Raw genomic sequence first — 16,310 nt, forward strand, 5'->3', positions numbered from 1 at the left:
CTGTGAGAGAAAATACAATAAAAGGCACATCTGTTCAGGCAACCGTAAGAAAGCCAAGAATTTAAGAAAAACATTTTCTTAATATCTCAAAATGGCAACTTTTAATAATTTCAACATATTTTGCAAAGGAGCAAAACTGGCTCCAAATTAATTTCAATTTCAGCATCATTCTTATGATTGATCCACAGTCAGGAAGACCTAAATAGAGCATGTGTGCAAGGCTTAAAGTGGGTTGAAACTCCCTTTAGAACCTTGTACCTATTGTTAGGTACCTGCGTATTAGTATACATTATTAGACACTGATTTCCCCCCCCCCCCCCCCCCAAAAAAAAATATATATATATATATATATATATAAGTGTGTGGGTGTGTGTGGGGGGGTGCATGTTATAGTCCGAATGTAGGGCCGCAGCAAGTGGGGAAAGTACCTCTGTCCTGTCTGAGCCGGTGTCTGTATACAGGATGCAACATACTTCCTCCCAGCTTAGTAAGTGACTGCAGATGCTGCTGACTGGTGTCGATAGCCGTGCGGGTGAAATAAAGGCACAGCTCTTGAACCAATCACAATCCCCCCTCCTTGATTGGTGTGGGTGGTGGAGGGATTGTGATTGGTCCAAGAGCAGTACCTTTGTCCCACCCGCAGGGCTATTGGCACCAATCAGCAGCAGCTGCAGTCACTTCCCATGCTGGGTGGAAGCATGGTACATCCTGTATGTGGAAGTCCAGACCTGTGCAGTGAGACCACCATCTTAGTTTACGGAATCTCGTGTCTCCCCCGCTCACTGCACTTGCCCTAATGGGTCTGCTTTGTCTGGGGTCCTTTCCTCTCTCTTTCCCTCCATGCAGCGTTCTTGATGAGCTCATCAACCAAGAACCCTGCATTTGTTAATTGGGTGTATTACTGATGCTTTCTGAACTACTACTTAACATGATTCATTTGGATGTCTTTTCATCAGCATAAAACAAAGTTTCAATGATCTGAGATATCTTGGATGTTCGGTTATGGTTTTGATTACTAAGAAGCACCACAAGATGCCCCTACACTATGGACGCATCAGGTTTAGTATATATTTTTTCCCCTGGTTTTTGGCCTCTAAACCCATGTGCGTCTGGTGGTCCGGAGCGTCTTATGGTCCAAAAAAATACGCTACCTGGCTGATTTTCCAGTGCAGAGTGTAAGGTAGTTCTGCATGGCTCACTCCCACTCCTTTCCGCCTCCTAGTGATACTGTACGTCATGGCAACAGCTGATTTGTCACTCATAAATGGATCAGAACTGGGTGGCTTTCCACTGGCCCAAACACTCTTATCAGTCACTGTGACTGACTGCTCAGTTACTTCAGGTCTATTTATAAGTGATGTGGTAACCATTGCCATTGTGATTCTCCCCTTGTTGATTCAGTCAAACTTTCAACATTGGAAGGAGTAGAAAATCTCACCCAAGCAAAGCATTTTTGTTCAAAGCCAACCAAACAGCAAGGCCAATTTCGACAAAATGTTTCCGTAATTTTTATTACACTTGTAATTTCGATTATGAGTGGAATGGGTTAATGCTTCAATTCTGATTTTTAGTTGTAATTTTGTGTATTACACAAAATTAGTCATAATTTTAAACTTTAATTATACTTTCATTGTACACTCATATATTAGTCATAACGTGCATTCATACTTGCATAACAACATACATGTATTTAAAAAAAAAATTGATTTTGGGGGAAATAAAAAAAAAATGTGGGGTCCTCCCTTTCGAGCCTCTTTTACCCGTTGTCCCCCATGTAGGCTCTGCACCCTGAGTTATACCAGGACACATAGTCCATGGTATGGGGGGGGGGGGACTCTGGAGGAGAGGGGCAGCTAAGCCTCCCCCTCTCCCCTGGAGCCCTTGTCCAATCCATGGACAAGGGTCTCTTACCCACCTCCGGTGCCCAGGAGTGGGTGGGACCAGAGAATATCCTGGGGGGGGGTTTCATGGTGGCACCTGGGAGCCCCCTTTAAGAAAGGGACCCCAAGATGCCTACCCCCTCCCCAGGTGAAATAAGTGAGTACTGCGTGCCCCTTACCAGATTTCCAGAAAGAGTAAAATGTAAATAAAAACACAACTACATATAAAGTCCTTTAATGTTGTTAATCACACACCTTCCGCGACACACGCCACACTACCCTACTCAGCTAAGCATCTTTAAATATCCCTCCAAGGCTCCCCGTTGGTCCATTAACAAACCAATGGAAATGTACAGGGGTTGGACAAAATAATGGAAACACCTTGAAAATCAACAAAATATATTTTAATATGGTGTAGGTCATCCTTTTGCGGCCATTACAGCCTCAATGCTCCGAGGTATTGATGCATACAAATTGTGAATTGTTTCCAAAAGAATTTGCGCCCATTCTTCAGTTAAAACACCCTCCAGTTCTTTTAGAGACTATGGCGTTGGAAATCGATTTCTTACTTAAATCTCTAAAAACTACCATAAATGCTTAATAATGTGGAAGTCTGGGGATTGTGGTGGCCAGATGAGATGCTCCGCTTCATTAGAATGTTCCTCGTGCCATTCTTTAACAATTCTAGCTGTATGGATTGGGGCATTATCATCTTGAAAGATGGCATTCCCCTCCAGGAACAGTTCTTGAACCTTAGGATGAACTTGGTCGCCCAAAATTCCTAAATAGTCTCGGCTGTTAATTCTTCCATGAAAGGAAATCATTGGCCCGGCGGATTTGCAAGAAATAGCACCCCAGATCATCACAGAAACCCCGCCATTTTTTACGGTTGGGAGAAGGCAGTCTGGATGAAATGCTTATTTCGGCTGCCTCTAACATTTACTCGGCCGGAGGTCGTAAATAAGGTAAATGATTCGTCAGAGAGAATCAAATTTTTCCACTGCTCATGGGACCAATTCTAATGGTTTCTACACTACTCTAAACGCTTTGAAACATTTCTCTTTGAGAGCAGAGGTTTTCTAATTGCAGTTCTTCCGTGGAATCCAAATTTGTGCAGCTGCCGATGAACAGTTTTTGTGGAAACTGGGTTCTGTAGGTGTTCATTTAGCTCTGCATTGATTTTAGGAGCCGTGGTCTTTTGAGCTTTTCTAACAATTCGATTTAGAGTCCGACAGTCTCTCTCAGACAGCTTCGACTTTCGGCCACAACTGTGCTTTGCTGAGGATGTTTTTTCTTCTCTTTCAAAGGCAGTCATTACTTTTGAGACAGTACCTCTTGAAATGCCAAGCATTCGGGCAGTTTCTGTTACAGTAGCACCTGCCATATGAGCACCAACAATTTGGTCTCTTTGAAAGTCTGAGAGATCTACCATTTTTATTTTCAATCAAAAGATTTTTGGTAAAGAAGGAAGAACAGTTTTCCAACATAGTTTTGCATTTACAGTAACAAGCAAGTACAATAGTCATATCATGGTGAACATATTTTAACTCAAACAATTATATGACACTGCATATCACATAACTATACATGACTGAAAGATTAAACGGGAATTCCTAAAATTTAAGATATAGTCAAGAACATTTCCTAAAACGGTATCCTACAGGATGTCCAACATCCGCCACTAACCCTAACAGGTTCAGATGGAGACAAACCTACATCATCTTGTCCAGTACCTTTAGCTATGAAACCTGTTCTCCAGCAAGGTCAGGCTTTGCTTACTAACTAGCGTGAGCATAGTTCATTTCAGTTAGGTACTAACTGCAATGGTGGATGCAAAATGTAGAGATCTGCCATTTTTATAAATAATAACCAACTTTTGTTTAAATAATTGTTTTTTACAGATATTTTAATTAAACATATCAAATAACAAAAATAATAAACACATTTTTTAACATGTCAAGTTTTGATTGCTTAAAACATGTTCAAAGATTATGATGCCAAAATGTCAGGCGTTTCCATTATTTTGTCCAACCCCTGTAGGGTACCATTATCTTCAACCTTTGTGTTTGTAGCGATTGTATGCGATTGCTAGGGTGCACAGTTTGTGGACCCCCAGTGCTGTACAAATACATTTCTAGGGAACAGCACAGCAATGCATCTATACAGTGTTGGGTCCCCAAACTGTTGCCCTAGCATTCACATTTGATAGCTATGGGCGGCAGCTGTTACAGGTGTCCGTGAATCTTAAAGGACAACGGAAGGGAGTAATATATGGAGGCTGCCATATTTATTTACTTTTATACAATACCGTTTACCTGGTAGTCTCACTGGTCTATTAGTATGCAGCAGTGTCTGAATAATGCAAGAAACAAGCATGAAGCTAATCTTGTCAGATCTGACAATGTCAGAAACACCTGCTATGCTGCATGCTTGTTCAGGGTCAATGGCTAAAAATATTAGAGGCAGAGGATAAGCAGGACAGCCAGGCAACTGGTATTGCTTAAAAGGAAATCAATATGGCAGCCTCCATATCCCTCTGGCTTCAGTTGCCCTTTAAGGCCAAATAGGGGTGTCACAGAGGGTTCATTAGATAGGGGTTGACAGTTTACTACAGGAAAAAACATTGTTTTTTTTTAGTGTGGCACTGTCACTTTAATCAACTTTAAAAAAAATAAAAAATAAAAAAAAAACTTTTAATAAATGATCGCTGCTTTTGCTACAGCAGCAATCATTTACTTTTAAATGGATGCACAAGTTGTGATGACAAGCGCTTGCATGTGCGGGGCTTTGCAGGATGTGAAATTCACATCCTGAATCTGAAGTGGCTTTAAGGATTACAGCAACAAAAAACTCAGCCTATCATAGAAAAAAATGGACTATCACTTGAACGAGACTCCTATAAATTTATATACAGTAAGGTCACATGTCAGTAATTTAACAAGGCCACAATGAATTCATATCATTCCAAGGATGAGGAATTAAACACTGCTGGAAAACCTCATCCCTTACCATATTTTGCTCAGCATAGCATGCAGCATCATGCACAGTAACAAACACTTGCTCTTCTTTGAGGTGGTCCATGATACCGATGGACACCAGCATTCTAAGAACTTTTGCTGCAATGATAAAAGTCACTGTAAGTTCACAAATTATTGAAATGTCTTTTTACTAGGTTCAAATCATATTCAAAAACGTGTATATACTATTAAGAAAGATTAATACTGAGCTATAACTAGGCGTAGGACACAATCAGAAAAGGTCATAATAACTTATACAGTATTAGAAAGTAAAACACTAAATTGCCTCTTAGCAACCGTGGGCTTACGCCTACCCACTTCCATAGACAGTAAAATATATTTTAAAAAATGTCTTGCGCCAGTGAACCAATCTTCACACAAATTTATTTGCTGAAAATGAATATGAATAGAATTGTATAAAATGGATTTATTTCCATCCACAGCCACCTATCTGGCCAGATAACCACTCACAATCACACACCTCATACACACTGACCCTTAAAGGAAAGGTTCAGGGAGGGTGGGTAAAAAATAAAAATCAATTTCCACTTACCTGGGGCTTCCTCCAGCCCGTGGCAGGCAGGAGGTGCCCTCGCCGCCGCTTCGCAGGCTCCCGGTGGTCTCCGGTGGCCGACCCGACCTGGCCAGGCCGGCCGCCAGGTCGGGCTCTTCTGCGCTCCAAGGCCCGGAACTTCTGTGTCCCACGCCGGCGCGCTGACGTCATCGGACGTCCTCCGGGCTCTACTGCGCATGCGCAGTAGTTCTGCGTCTGCGCAGTAGAGCCCGGAGGACGTCCGATGACGTCAGAGCGCCGGCGTGGGACGCAGAAGTTCCGGGCCTTGGAGTGCAGAAGAGCCCGACCTGGCAGCCGGCCAGGTCGGGTCGGCCACCGGAGACCACCGGGAGCCTGCGGAGCGGCGGCGAGGGCACCTCCTGCCTGCCACGGGCTGGAGGAAGCCCCAGGTAAGTGGAAATTGATTTTTATTTTTTACCCACCCTCCCCGAACCTTCCCTTTAACAGATGAGTGGCCATGGGCTAATAACCTCCTGAGCGGTATGCCCGACACTGTGCCGGGCATACCGCTCGCTAGCCTCAGGAGTCCCCCATGATTAATTTATTTGATCAAATGGCTGTAACAGCTTTGGCTAGCACTAGGCTAGCAAGTATAGGTAGCCGACACCCCCTGATCGCCCTCAATCCCCCCATCCAGCTGCTAATACATTACCCAGCCTGGCTCCAGCGATCGCCGCAGCCTCCCCGCACATCTCCGGTCTTCTCTATGGGGAGGATTGTGACTGCGCATGACGTCATAACGCCGGAGACGACGTGACATCATGTTCGATCCTCCCCATAGAGAAGACCGTAGCTGTGTGGGAAGGCTGCAGCGATCGCTGGAACCAGGCTGGGTAATGTATAAGTGCTGGATGGGGGTGATCGGGGCGTGCTGGCCACCTATACTAGCTAGCCTGGTGCTAGCTAAACCTGTTGCAGCCGTTGGATCTAATAAATTAAGCATGGGGACACAGGCTAGCAAAACCCCCTGACGTAACGCTCAGGAAGTTAAGGGTTTAACCATGGTAGAGTCAAACCTACAGACCTGGCTATGGAGAAGGGAGTCACAACAAGCATGAGGACCCAATTAAAGTTTGATATGGAGTTTAGAGATGGCCCAAATGGTTCGCCCGTGAACGTATTCACGCAAACTTCAGTGGTTCGCGTTTGCGATCGAACGTGAACTTTATGGTGGTTCGACCCGCCCCCTATACTACATCATTAGGGTCAGTTTTGACCCTCTACATCACAGTCAGCAGGCACAGGGTAGCCAATCAAGCTACACTCCCTCCTGGAGCCACCCCCCCCCCCCTTATAAAACGCAGGCAGCGTCAGCCATTTCACTCACTCGTGTGGCTGCAGTAGTTAGAGAAGGGAGAGAACCTTGCTGCTGCTGACATAGGGAAAGCTTAGTTAGGCTCTTGTGATAGGCGTGTTAGCTTGCTCCTTCTTGCTGATCTTATTGCTAAAAAGCACTCCTAATCCTCAACAGCTCTTTTGAGAGCTAATGTTGTTCTTGTGATCTATTTTTTTTTGTGTGTGTGTGTCCCACAGACACTTGTGTTGCATTTACAGCCGTGGTAATTCCTACTGTACCACTGCCAGGCCCAGCACATTTAGTGACTAACTGTGTGTGTGTGTGAGACAGGCAGGTGCACATTAGTAATACCAATTACTGCATACCCACCTGTTGTTCAGTGCTCAAGGGGAATGACAATTACTGGGTGGCTACGCTACTAGACCCTCGGTATAGGCCCAAAGTGGCGGAGATGTTTCCAAATCACCAGAAGGCAGAAAGGATGCAGCACTTGCAGAACAAGCTTGCAACTATGCTTTACAGTGCATTTAAGGGTGATGTCACAGCACAAAGGAATAAAGGTATCACTGCCAGTAATCCTTCTCCCATGACCACGCAGGCAAGTACAGGACGCTCTAGCGATCTCATGGTGATGTCGGACATGCAGACATTCCTTAGTCCAACGCCTTGCCTTAGCCCTTTTTTTTCCGGGTGCGTGTACATGCCTGCCTAATTTCTCTGGCTGCACTGCACTGCAGCAACAAAACCAAAGGGCATGTACATGTGTCAATTCCCCTTCGTGATCGTTACCTTGCCGCGGTGAAGGGGCTTGCGTATCACAATGAAGCAATGACCGCTGGCTCAATTCGGGGGGGGGGGGGGCACACCCGAGATAATAAGGCCGTTGATTCATTGTGGACAGACCAAATTCGATAAGCTGGACAGTCACTGTTCTGTCATTGAGCTACCTCAGCCCGGCGACCATATGGGCTTGAAAACCACCACGGCCTGCACTCTGGCCATGGTGTGCACCAGTCCAGCATGGCCGTCACTACACAAACAGCTGTTTGCGTTGCGTTACACAGTGAGTTTGGTGTGTCAGTGTGAAACCGTACACTAATTACACTACCTGATTGATGTATACACGTGCAAGATGTTTTAAAGCACTTTAGGCCTGCAATTTAGCATTCAATGTGATTTCGGCCCTTAAAACGCTGCTTCGCGTCAAATCCAGATTTTTCCCTGGGACTTTTGGTGTCTATCCCACTCCGCCACGCTCCCCTCCAGGTGTTAGACCCCTTGAAACATCTTTTCCATCATTTTCTGGCCAGCATAAATGTTTCTAGTTTTCAAAGTTCGCATCCCCATTGAAGTCTATTGCGGTTCGCAAAAGTTTGCGCGAACCAAACTTTTGCGGAAGTTCGTCTTCGAGGTTTGCGAACCGAAAATCTGAGGTTCGAACCATCGCTAATGGAGTTCCATGATTTGTATGGGCAATGAGTGGCAGCAGGACAGACCGAGAGGGAGGAATAGGTACAGAGATGGATTAGTTGAGAAGCAGACTTTAGAATGGATTTGTGTTTGTGTTATAGAGCATATTTGTGTCATTGCAAATATTAATTTACTGTGAAGTCAATATTAAAGAGACACTAGGCATTACTGTACGCTTAATCCATGTCACCCCATATTTATATTAATTTTAATACACATACATTTTATTACAAACCTGTCAAAGAATTAAAAAATATATATATAACCCTCCTGTGTTCTTCAGGGGTCCCTAACCACCGGTCCGCGGCCCACTGCCGGTCGTGGGCTGTGTTGTGGCGGTCCGTGAATCTCTTCTCTCTTTTTTTTCTTCCAGCAGAGCAGCATGCAGCAGAGTGTCAGCAGGTGGCGCTGTTCTCATTACAGCGTTGTGCTCTCTCTGAATAGCTGGATGCTGAAAAACTCTGCTGCATGCTGCACTACTGAAAGAAGAAGATAGAAGATGCCAGACTCACGGTGGTAAGGCTGACTGGGAGCACATCTAGCTACCTAACCAGGGAGGGGAGCTACAGATCACTGAGGACACATTTAGCTAACTGGGAAGGGGGCTACATAACACTGGGGGCACATCTAGCTACCTAACCAGGGAGGGGGGGCTACAGATCACTGGGGACACATTTAGCTAACTGGGAAGGGGGCTACATAACACTGGGGGCACAACTAGCTACCTAACGGGGAGGGGGGGCTACAGATCACTGGGGACACATTTAGCTAACTGAGAAGGGGGCTACATAACACTGGGGGCACATCTAGCTACCTAACCGGGGAGGGGGGCTACAGATCACTGGGGACACATTTAGCTAACTGGGAAGGGACCACATAACACTGGGGGTACATCCAGCTATCTAACCTCGGGGAGGGGCTACATCTAGCTATCTAACCTCAGGGAGGGGCTACATAACACTGGAGGCATATCAAGCTATCTAAACTGGGAAAGGGTCCAAATAACACTGGGGGTACATCTAGCTATCTAACCTCGGGGAGGGGCTACATAACACTGGGGGTACATCTTGCTATCTAAAGTGGGGAAGGGGCTACATAACACTGGGGGTACATTTAACTATATATACTTGGGAAGGGGCTACATAACACTGGGGGCACATCTAGCCATCTAAACTGGGGAGGGGGCTACCTAATACTGGGAGAACATCGGTGTCCGAGTGTGGTTGCTTAGAGGTCCAATGGTTCTCCATACGCCCACACCACACCCTGCCCAATCCCATTTGCTGAAACCCCCTCGTCGCCGTGCCCCCCGGTCCCTGAAGAAGTGATTGGACTGGAAAGCGGTCCCGGGGCCCGAAAAGGTTGGGGATCCCTGTTCTAGATATAAATGATAAAAGCATTTGTACCACTCACCATTACATCCAGCAAGCAGCAAATGCATCCCCGCCTTCTGACACTCCATACACATCTGAATACACACATTTTAAAAAATTAATTTACAAAAAAAATAATTATGCAAAAAAATTTACTTTCACTGAAATACATAAATGATGCAAAAACTGTAATCACCAATAAACCTTGTAATAGTTACATGCTAGCAGTGTGTAGTCATTTATATAATTTAAAAAAATACCGTAATTCCCTCCTCAACCCTTTTGGCAAAATCTGTTTTCCTAAATCTCATTCCCTGTGCTAGAGAGACCAGGCAGCTGGAAATAAATGTACATTTCATAAACTTAAATGTCAAAACATACTTGTGTAGCAGTTCTACATGTTCACTGAAAGGTCACTTTGTGTAGAACATTGTGACTGTAATTTTTAAGTGAGATATTTTTTGCACTCCTCCAAATCTGATTCCATCTTGGATCCACCATGATCCAGGAATGTAGATAAGGAAAAACAAGGATTTATTTTGTATCATATTTCTATCTCTGTGGTCTAATATACTGTGAGAAACGTATCGGCAAGAATTAGGCTATGGCTGCTCAGTTATTCAGGATGTGGGTTTATTTTTCTGTGTCTTTAGTACTCTCCTACCTGTAATACTAGAAAGTGTAGCACAAAAGGTTTGAACTGATCTGCATCAGATTTTTGTTTTAATTATTTTTATTTGCACCGAAATTTCGATAGATATAAAAAGTGGTTTGGAAGTTTCCTTTTGATGTGGTGCCACATTTAATAATTTGTAATATTTAATCTGTAAATATGAAACATATATATTATTTAAACTGCAGAGGAGAAAATGTAACCATCATCCTGCATGCAAAGAGATTTCAATAATTTTCATATGTTTTTTAATAACATTCATTTTTTATGAATATACAAAGTAAACACAAGTTAAGGTGTAGGCATAGATAAAAAAATTCTGTGTAGAATAAAGTAATTTACCTGTATAAACAGGCGGGCTCCTGCAAAATCAATGAATATTATACCAGTGCAGTCGATGATAAGGGACTTGATTTCTGTGTCTGTAAAAAAAAAAAAAAAAAAATATATTTTCTGCATAACTACTGTATATATTTGGTTGCTTCGCGTGAATTTATGGGGTTTTATAAGCTTTTTTTCTATTTAAAGAGAATGTATTGCAAATGCTCTCATTTATGTATTTTTCTTTTATAATTTATTTGATTTAGTACTGTACTAAAAAAAAAAAAAAGTTAAGTATTTTTATTTATTTTCTTTTGTTGGGGAAACCATAAAGATCACAAGTAATAATAACATTTGCAATAACAGTTGCTTAGTGCTCCATCTGGTGGTTTAACTGGAAAACTTAGGCCTTGCTTCGCTGCAGTACATTAAAGGATACACAAACTGACATGTGACATTATGAGATAGACATGTGTATGTACAGTGCCTAGCACATAAATAACTATGCTGTGTTCCTTTTTTTTCTTTCTCTGCCTGAAAGCGTTAAATATCAGGTACGTAAGTGGCTGACTCAGTCCTGACTCAGACAGGAAGTGACTACAGTGTGACTCTCACTGATAAGAAATGTCAAACATTAAAACACTTTCCTAGCAGAAAAGGGCTTCTGAGAGCAAGAAAGAGATAAAAAGGGGAAATTCTTATCAGTGAGGGTCACACTGTAGTCACTTCCTGTCTGAGTCAGGACTGAGTCAGCCACTTACATACCTGATATTTAACTCTTCCAGACAGAGAAAGTAAAAAAGGAACACAGCATAGTTATTAGTGTGCTAGGCACTGTACATACACATGTCTATCTCATTATGTCACATGTCAGTTCGGGTATCCTTTAAAGAAAAGGTAACTGCAGAAAATAATAAAACCTCGATATCAGTCATCAGGTGTCAGTTATTTGGTCGTTTAACACTGGAATCTTTACAAAACATTACCAGGTAGAGGAGCAGAGGGAATAACATCAACTATATTAATTTGCAATATTTAATATTTTTTATAATTGTAATAATTTAATATTTTTGTATTGCCCTACCACTTGATTCCTTTGTATTCCTTTAGATTGTAAGCTTACAAAGGCAGGGTTCTCGCCCATTTGTGTAAGTTGCTGTTCATTTTATTAATCACAATATATTTATCACTATAACAATTATATTCGCTACCACCTTTGTTTTATGTACCAATCTGTCTGTATTCTTACGTACCCATGTTTGTTTCTTACTCTATACAGCGCCACAGAGGATGATGGCACTAAATAAATCATTAATCATAATAACAAAATGTTTAAGGCCTTGTTCACAACATAAATTGCAATTGCTGAGGCCAGTTTTGCAATTTTTTGTAGCGCCTCCCGTCGCTTACCTGCGTGTTACAGATTTTTTGTAAAGCGCTTTTGCAGAGCGATTCGTTTTTTCACTTACTGACATCAATCAGGAAGTGATCTCTTTCACCCAGAAATGAATAAATACAATGTATTTATTCATAAAAGCGCTGGGGAAATCGCTATACAAAGCGCTTTTTCAAACACTTTGCGATTTCCCTATACCTTCCATTGAGGCAAATCTCCCTGGAAATGGTACAGGCAGCGCTTTGGTGAGCGGATCAAAATCGAACCGCTCATATGTGAACACTCTCATAGGGAATCATTGCAGAAGCGCCTGCGCTCAAAAAACACTTAAAAATGCTCAAAAGTGCTTAAAAATAAAACAAATTCAACTATGAGTAAAATACTATGGTGTCCTTTAACCTGGCGTCTCTCCCTGTTAAATTACTTCTTGCAACAGTTTGATCGCCTAACGGCGACTGGCAGCCGCGAGGTGGCTCCCCAGGACCGCCTAACGCTGATTGGCGTCAAGTCCTGGAGGAGGAGATTAGCGGGGAGCTCCATTCCGTAAACAGCCTGCTAGCCCACGATTGCGGCTGATAGGCTGTTAGAGGAAAAAACGGGGTTCTTTTTCTTTATACACCGCTGCGATCTATACGCAGTGCTGTAAGGGGACAGCTTATTGACAAAGCTGTCCTCTCGATTGGCCTACAATGTGATCCCCTCTCATAGGCTGATGCCTATGAGAGGTGATCACTGATTGGATCTCGGGGGGGAGGGAAATAAACAAAAAATAGCACAATTTATTTAATTAACTAGCCGGTCGCCCGGCGTTGCCCGGGTATGTAATTGGCTAGTGTTAGCTCTGCCCACTTTTTCTAATCCTAACACACAATTACTCAAGGATGACCTAGTTTGTGAGATTTGCGGTCTTTGGCATCAATAATTGACAATGAAATGAAATAAATCTAATTGGCTGTGGCTCCACTCCTTTGAAAATCAATAGATGAATTTTGATTAGCTTTTGTAGGCTCCACCCACTTTTCTGATTATTAATCCCAGTCACCCAGTGACCAACTGTGCAAAGTTTAAGAACCCTGCCATTGACAGTGTAAGAAAAACAAAAGTTTGCTTTCTTAAAACAGAAAGAATTTGCAATAATTCAGGTTGGAGTGAGCTTGAGATGTCTCCCAGAGCATCACTGCTGAATATATGCAAATTAACCATTGTGCCCTTAGAAGCTAAACACACCTCCAGTGTAACAGTGTAAGAATGGCTGCAGTTTACATTTTCCAGTGAAATTTGTATTTGTCTCCGCCCCTTTTTGGTTATGGGAATAAAAAGTATCCTATACTTTATTCCAGGTAATGTGCTATGTGTGTGCCAAATTTCAGTTTACATTCTAGCAGTGAAATTTGTATTTTTCTCCACCCACCGATGTCCTAATGTTTCCCGGGTATGTATTTGGCTGCTGTTGGCTGTGGCCACTTTTTCTAACGCTAACACACAATTGTCAATAGTCAATGACCAAGTTTGTGAGATTTGTGGTCTTTGGCATGAATAATTTTCATTGAAATTAAACACATCTGATTCGCTGTTTGTGGCTCCACCCCTTTTCTAAATATTTAACCACAGTCACCCAATGATCAACTGTACCAGGTTTGAGGCTTGTGCCATTAACAGTGCAAAAATGGCAGCAATTAAATATTTGCCTTGAAAATCAATAGGTGAATTGCGATTGGTTTTTGTAGGCTCCACCCACTTTTCTGAATATTAATCCCAGTCACCCAGTGACCAACTGTGCAAAGTTTTAGAACCCTACAATTAAAAGTGTAAGAATGGCTGCAGTTTACATTTTCCCAGTGAAATTTGTGTTTGTCTCCGCCCACTGATGACTTGGCATTGCCCAGGTATGTATTTGGCTGGTGTTGGCTCCGCCCACTTTTTCTAACCCTAACACAAAATTACTTAATGACCAAGTTTGTGAGCTTTGCGGTCTTTGGCATCAATAATTTGCATTGAAATAAAATAAATATGGCTGTGGCTCCACCCCTTTTCTGAATTTAAACCCCAATCACCCAATGGCCAACTGTACCAGATACAAGTGATTAACAGTGCAAGAGGCTTGTGCCATTAACAGTGCAAGAATGGCATCAGTTAAATATTCCCCTTAAAGATTAATAGGTGGATTTTGATTGGCTTTTGTAGGCTCCACCCACTTTTCTGAATATTAATCTCAGTCACCCAGTGACCAACTGTGCAAAGTTTGAGAACCCTACCATTAATAGTGTAAGAATTGCTGCAGTTTACATTTTCTCAGTGAAATTTGTATTTGTCTCTGCCTACTGATGACCCGGCATTGCCCAATTATGTATTTGGCTGGTGCTGGCTGCGCCCACTTTTCCTAACCCTAACCCTAACACACAATTACTCAATTACTCAATGACCAAGTTTGTGAGCTTTGCAGTCTTTGGCATCAATAACCTGCATTAAAATGAAACAAATCAGATTGGCTGTTTGGGGCTCCACCCCCTTATATAAATTTAAACCCCAGTCACGCAATGATCAACTGTACCAGGTTTGAGTCTTGTGCCATTAACAGTGCAAGAGTGGCAGCAATGAAATATTCCCCTGAAAAATCAATAGGTAATTTTTGATTGTTTTTTGTAGGCTCCACCCACTTTTATGAATATTAATTCCAGTCACCCAGTAATCAACTGTGCAAAGTTTGAGAACCCTACCATTAACAGTGTAAGAATAGCTGCTGTTTACATTTTCCCAGTAAAATTTGTATTTGTCTCCGCCCACTTATGACCCTGCGTTGCCCGCTTATGTATTTGGCTGGTGTTGGCTGTGCCCACTTTCCTAACCCTAACACACAATTAATCAATTAATCAATGACCAAGTTTGTGAGCTTTGCGGTGTTTGGCAACAATAATTTGCATTGGAATGAAACAAATCTGATTGTCTATTTGTGGCTCCACCCCCTTTCTGAAATTGAACCCCAGTCACCCAATGATCAACTATGCCAGGTTTGAGGCTTGTGCCATTAACAGTGCAAGAATGGCAGGTTTGAGGCTTGTGCCATTAACAGTGCAAGAATGGCAGAAATATTCCCCTTGAAAATCGACCAACTGTGCAAAGTTTGAGAACCCTACCATTAACAGTGTAAGAAAAAAAAAGTTTGCTTTCTTAACACAGAAAGAATTTACGATAATTCAGGTTGGAGTTAGCTTGAGATGTCTCCCAGTGCATCACTGCTGAATATATGCAAATTAACCATTGTTATCCTTAGATGCTAAACACACCTCCAGAACCGCTGGAATGCAATGATGTGTCAGCTTGTTAATTTGTACAGAGCCATAATAATCCAACATGCATACAGACTGTTTTGGATTGTTTGATCCTCATCAGTGCATGGCATGGATTAATTTGGCTCTATGCAGTAGGGTTTGTAACACCGAGAGGTACAGACTAACCAGCAAGCTCATGGTGAACCAGAAGTCATTGGAGTGTGTGAGGGGCTACAATGGTCCTAAAAGCCCTCTTACTAAGATGTTAAAAAAAACAATAGTTTGCTTTCTTAAAACAGAAAGAATTTGCGATAATTCAGGATGGAGTGAGCTCGAGATGTCTCCCAGTGCATCACTGCTGAATATATGCAAATTAACTATTCTACCCTTAGAAGCTAAACACACCTCCAGTGTAACAGTGTAAGAATGTCTGCAGTTTACATTTTCCAGTGAAATTTGTATTTGTCTATTTTTGGTTATGGGAATAAAAAGTATCCTATACTTTATTCCAGGTAATGTACTATGTGTGTGGCAAATTTCATTCAAATCCGTTCAGCCGTTTTCGCATGATCAAGTAACAAACATCCAAACATCCGAACTTTCCCATTTATTATATTAGTAGGATAATAAAAAAGACGCTACAGCAGCAATCAGATGCCACCAAGAGAAAGCTCTGTTGGTGGCAACAAAAGGAGGCTAGACTCTTTTGTGTACTAAGTTGTATGGCTCTGCAGTGAGTTGTTAAAGCTGCAGAGCACTGAATTATAAAAAATAGCCTGGTCAATAGGGTGGGTGTAAGTCTGCGGTCATCAAATGGTTAAAATCTGCCTATTTTGGTAAATTGCTTCAGTTACTTTTGTGTATACTAAGACACTGAATCACAATAAAAAGCCCAGCATCAATGCTAAACAGACAAGCTTTATTTTACCTGTTTCATATTTTAGACTGCCTTCATCTGCATGATAAACGGGATTTGCTATCCCTGAATCCTGCAAAATAAAATGCAAACTGAGCTAATATAAAAACAATACAGTATGTTG

The 16,310-nt window shown here is 42.3% G+C and overlaps 1 protein-coding gene across 1 annotated transcript in view; it reads right to left on the minus strand.

Moving 5' to 3' along the window:
* LOC137544085 (solute carrier family 26 member 10-like) overlaps positions 1-16,310 on the minus strand; it is a 78,364-nt gene that overhangs the window by 1,235 nt on the left and 60,819 nt on the right. The window contains exons 14-17 of the mRNA XM_068265148.1: positions 16,199-16,259; positions 10,627-10,706; positions 9,652-9,706; positions 4,890-4,996 (exon numbers count right to left, since the gene is read on the minus strand). Of these exons, the coding sequence (XP_068121249.1) occupies positions 4,890-4,996; positions 9,652-9,706; positions 10,627-10,706; positions 16,199-16,259 (303 nt within the window). The remainder of the gene's footprint in view (positions 1-4,889; positions 4,997-9,651; positions 9,707-10,626; positions 10,707-16,198; positions 16,260-16,310) is intronic.

Source organism: Hyperolius riggenbachi, chromosome 2 (assembly GCF_040937935.1).
Source record: "Hyperolius riggenbachi isolate aHypRig1 chromosome 2, aHypRig1.pri, whole genome shotgun sequence".
In the NCBI taxonomy this organism is placed as follows: Eukaryota; Metazoa; Chordata; class Amphibia; order Anura; family Hyperoliidae; genus Hyperolius; species Hyperolius riggenbachi.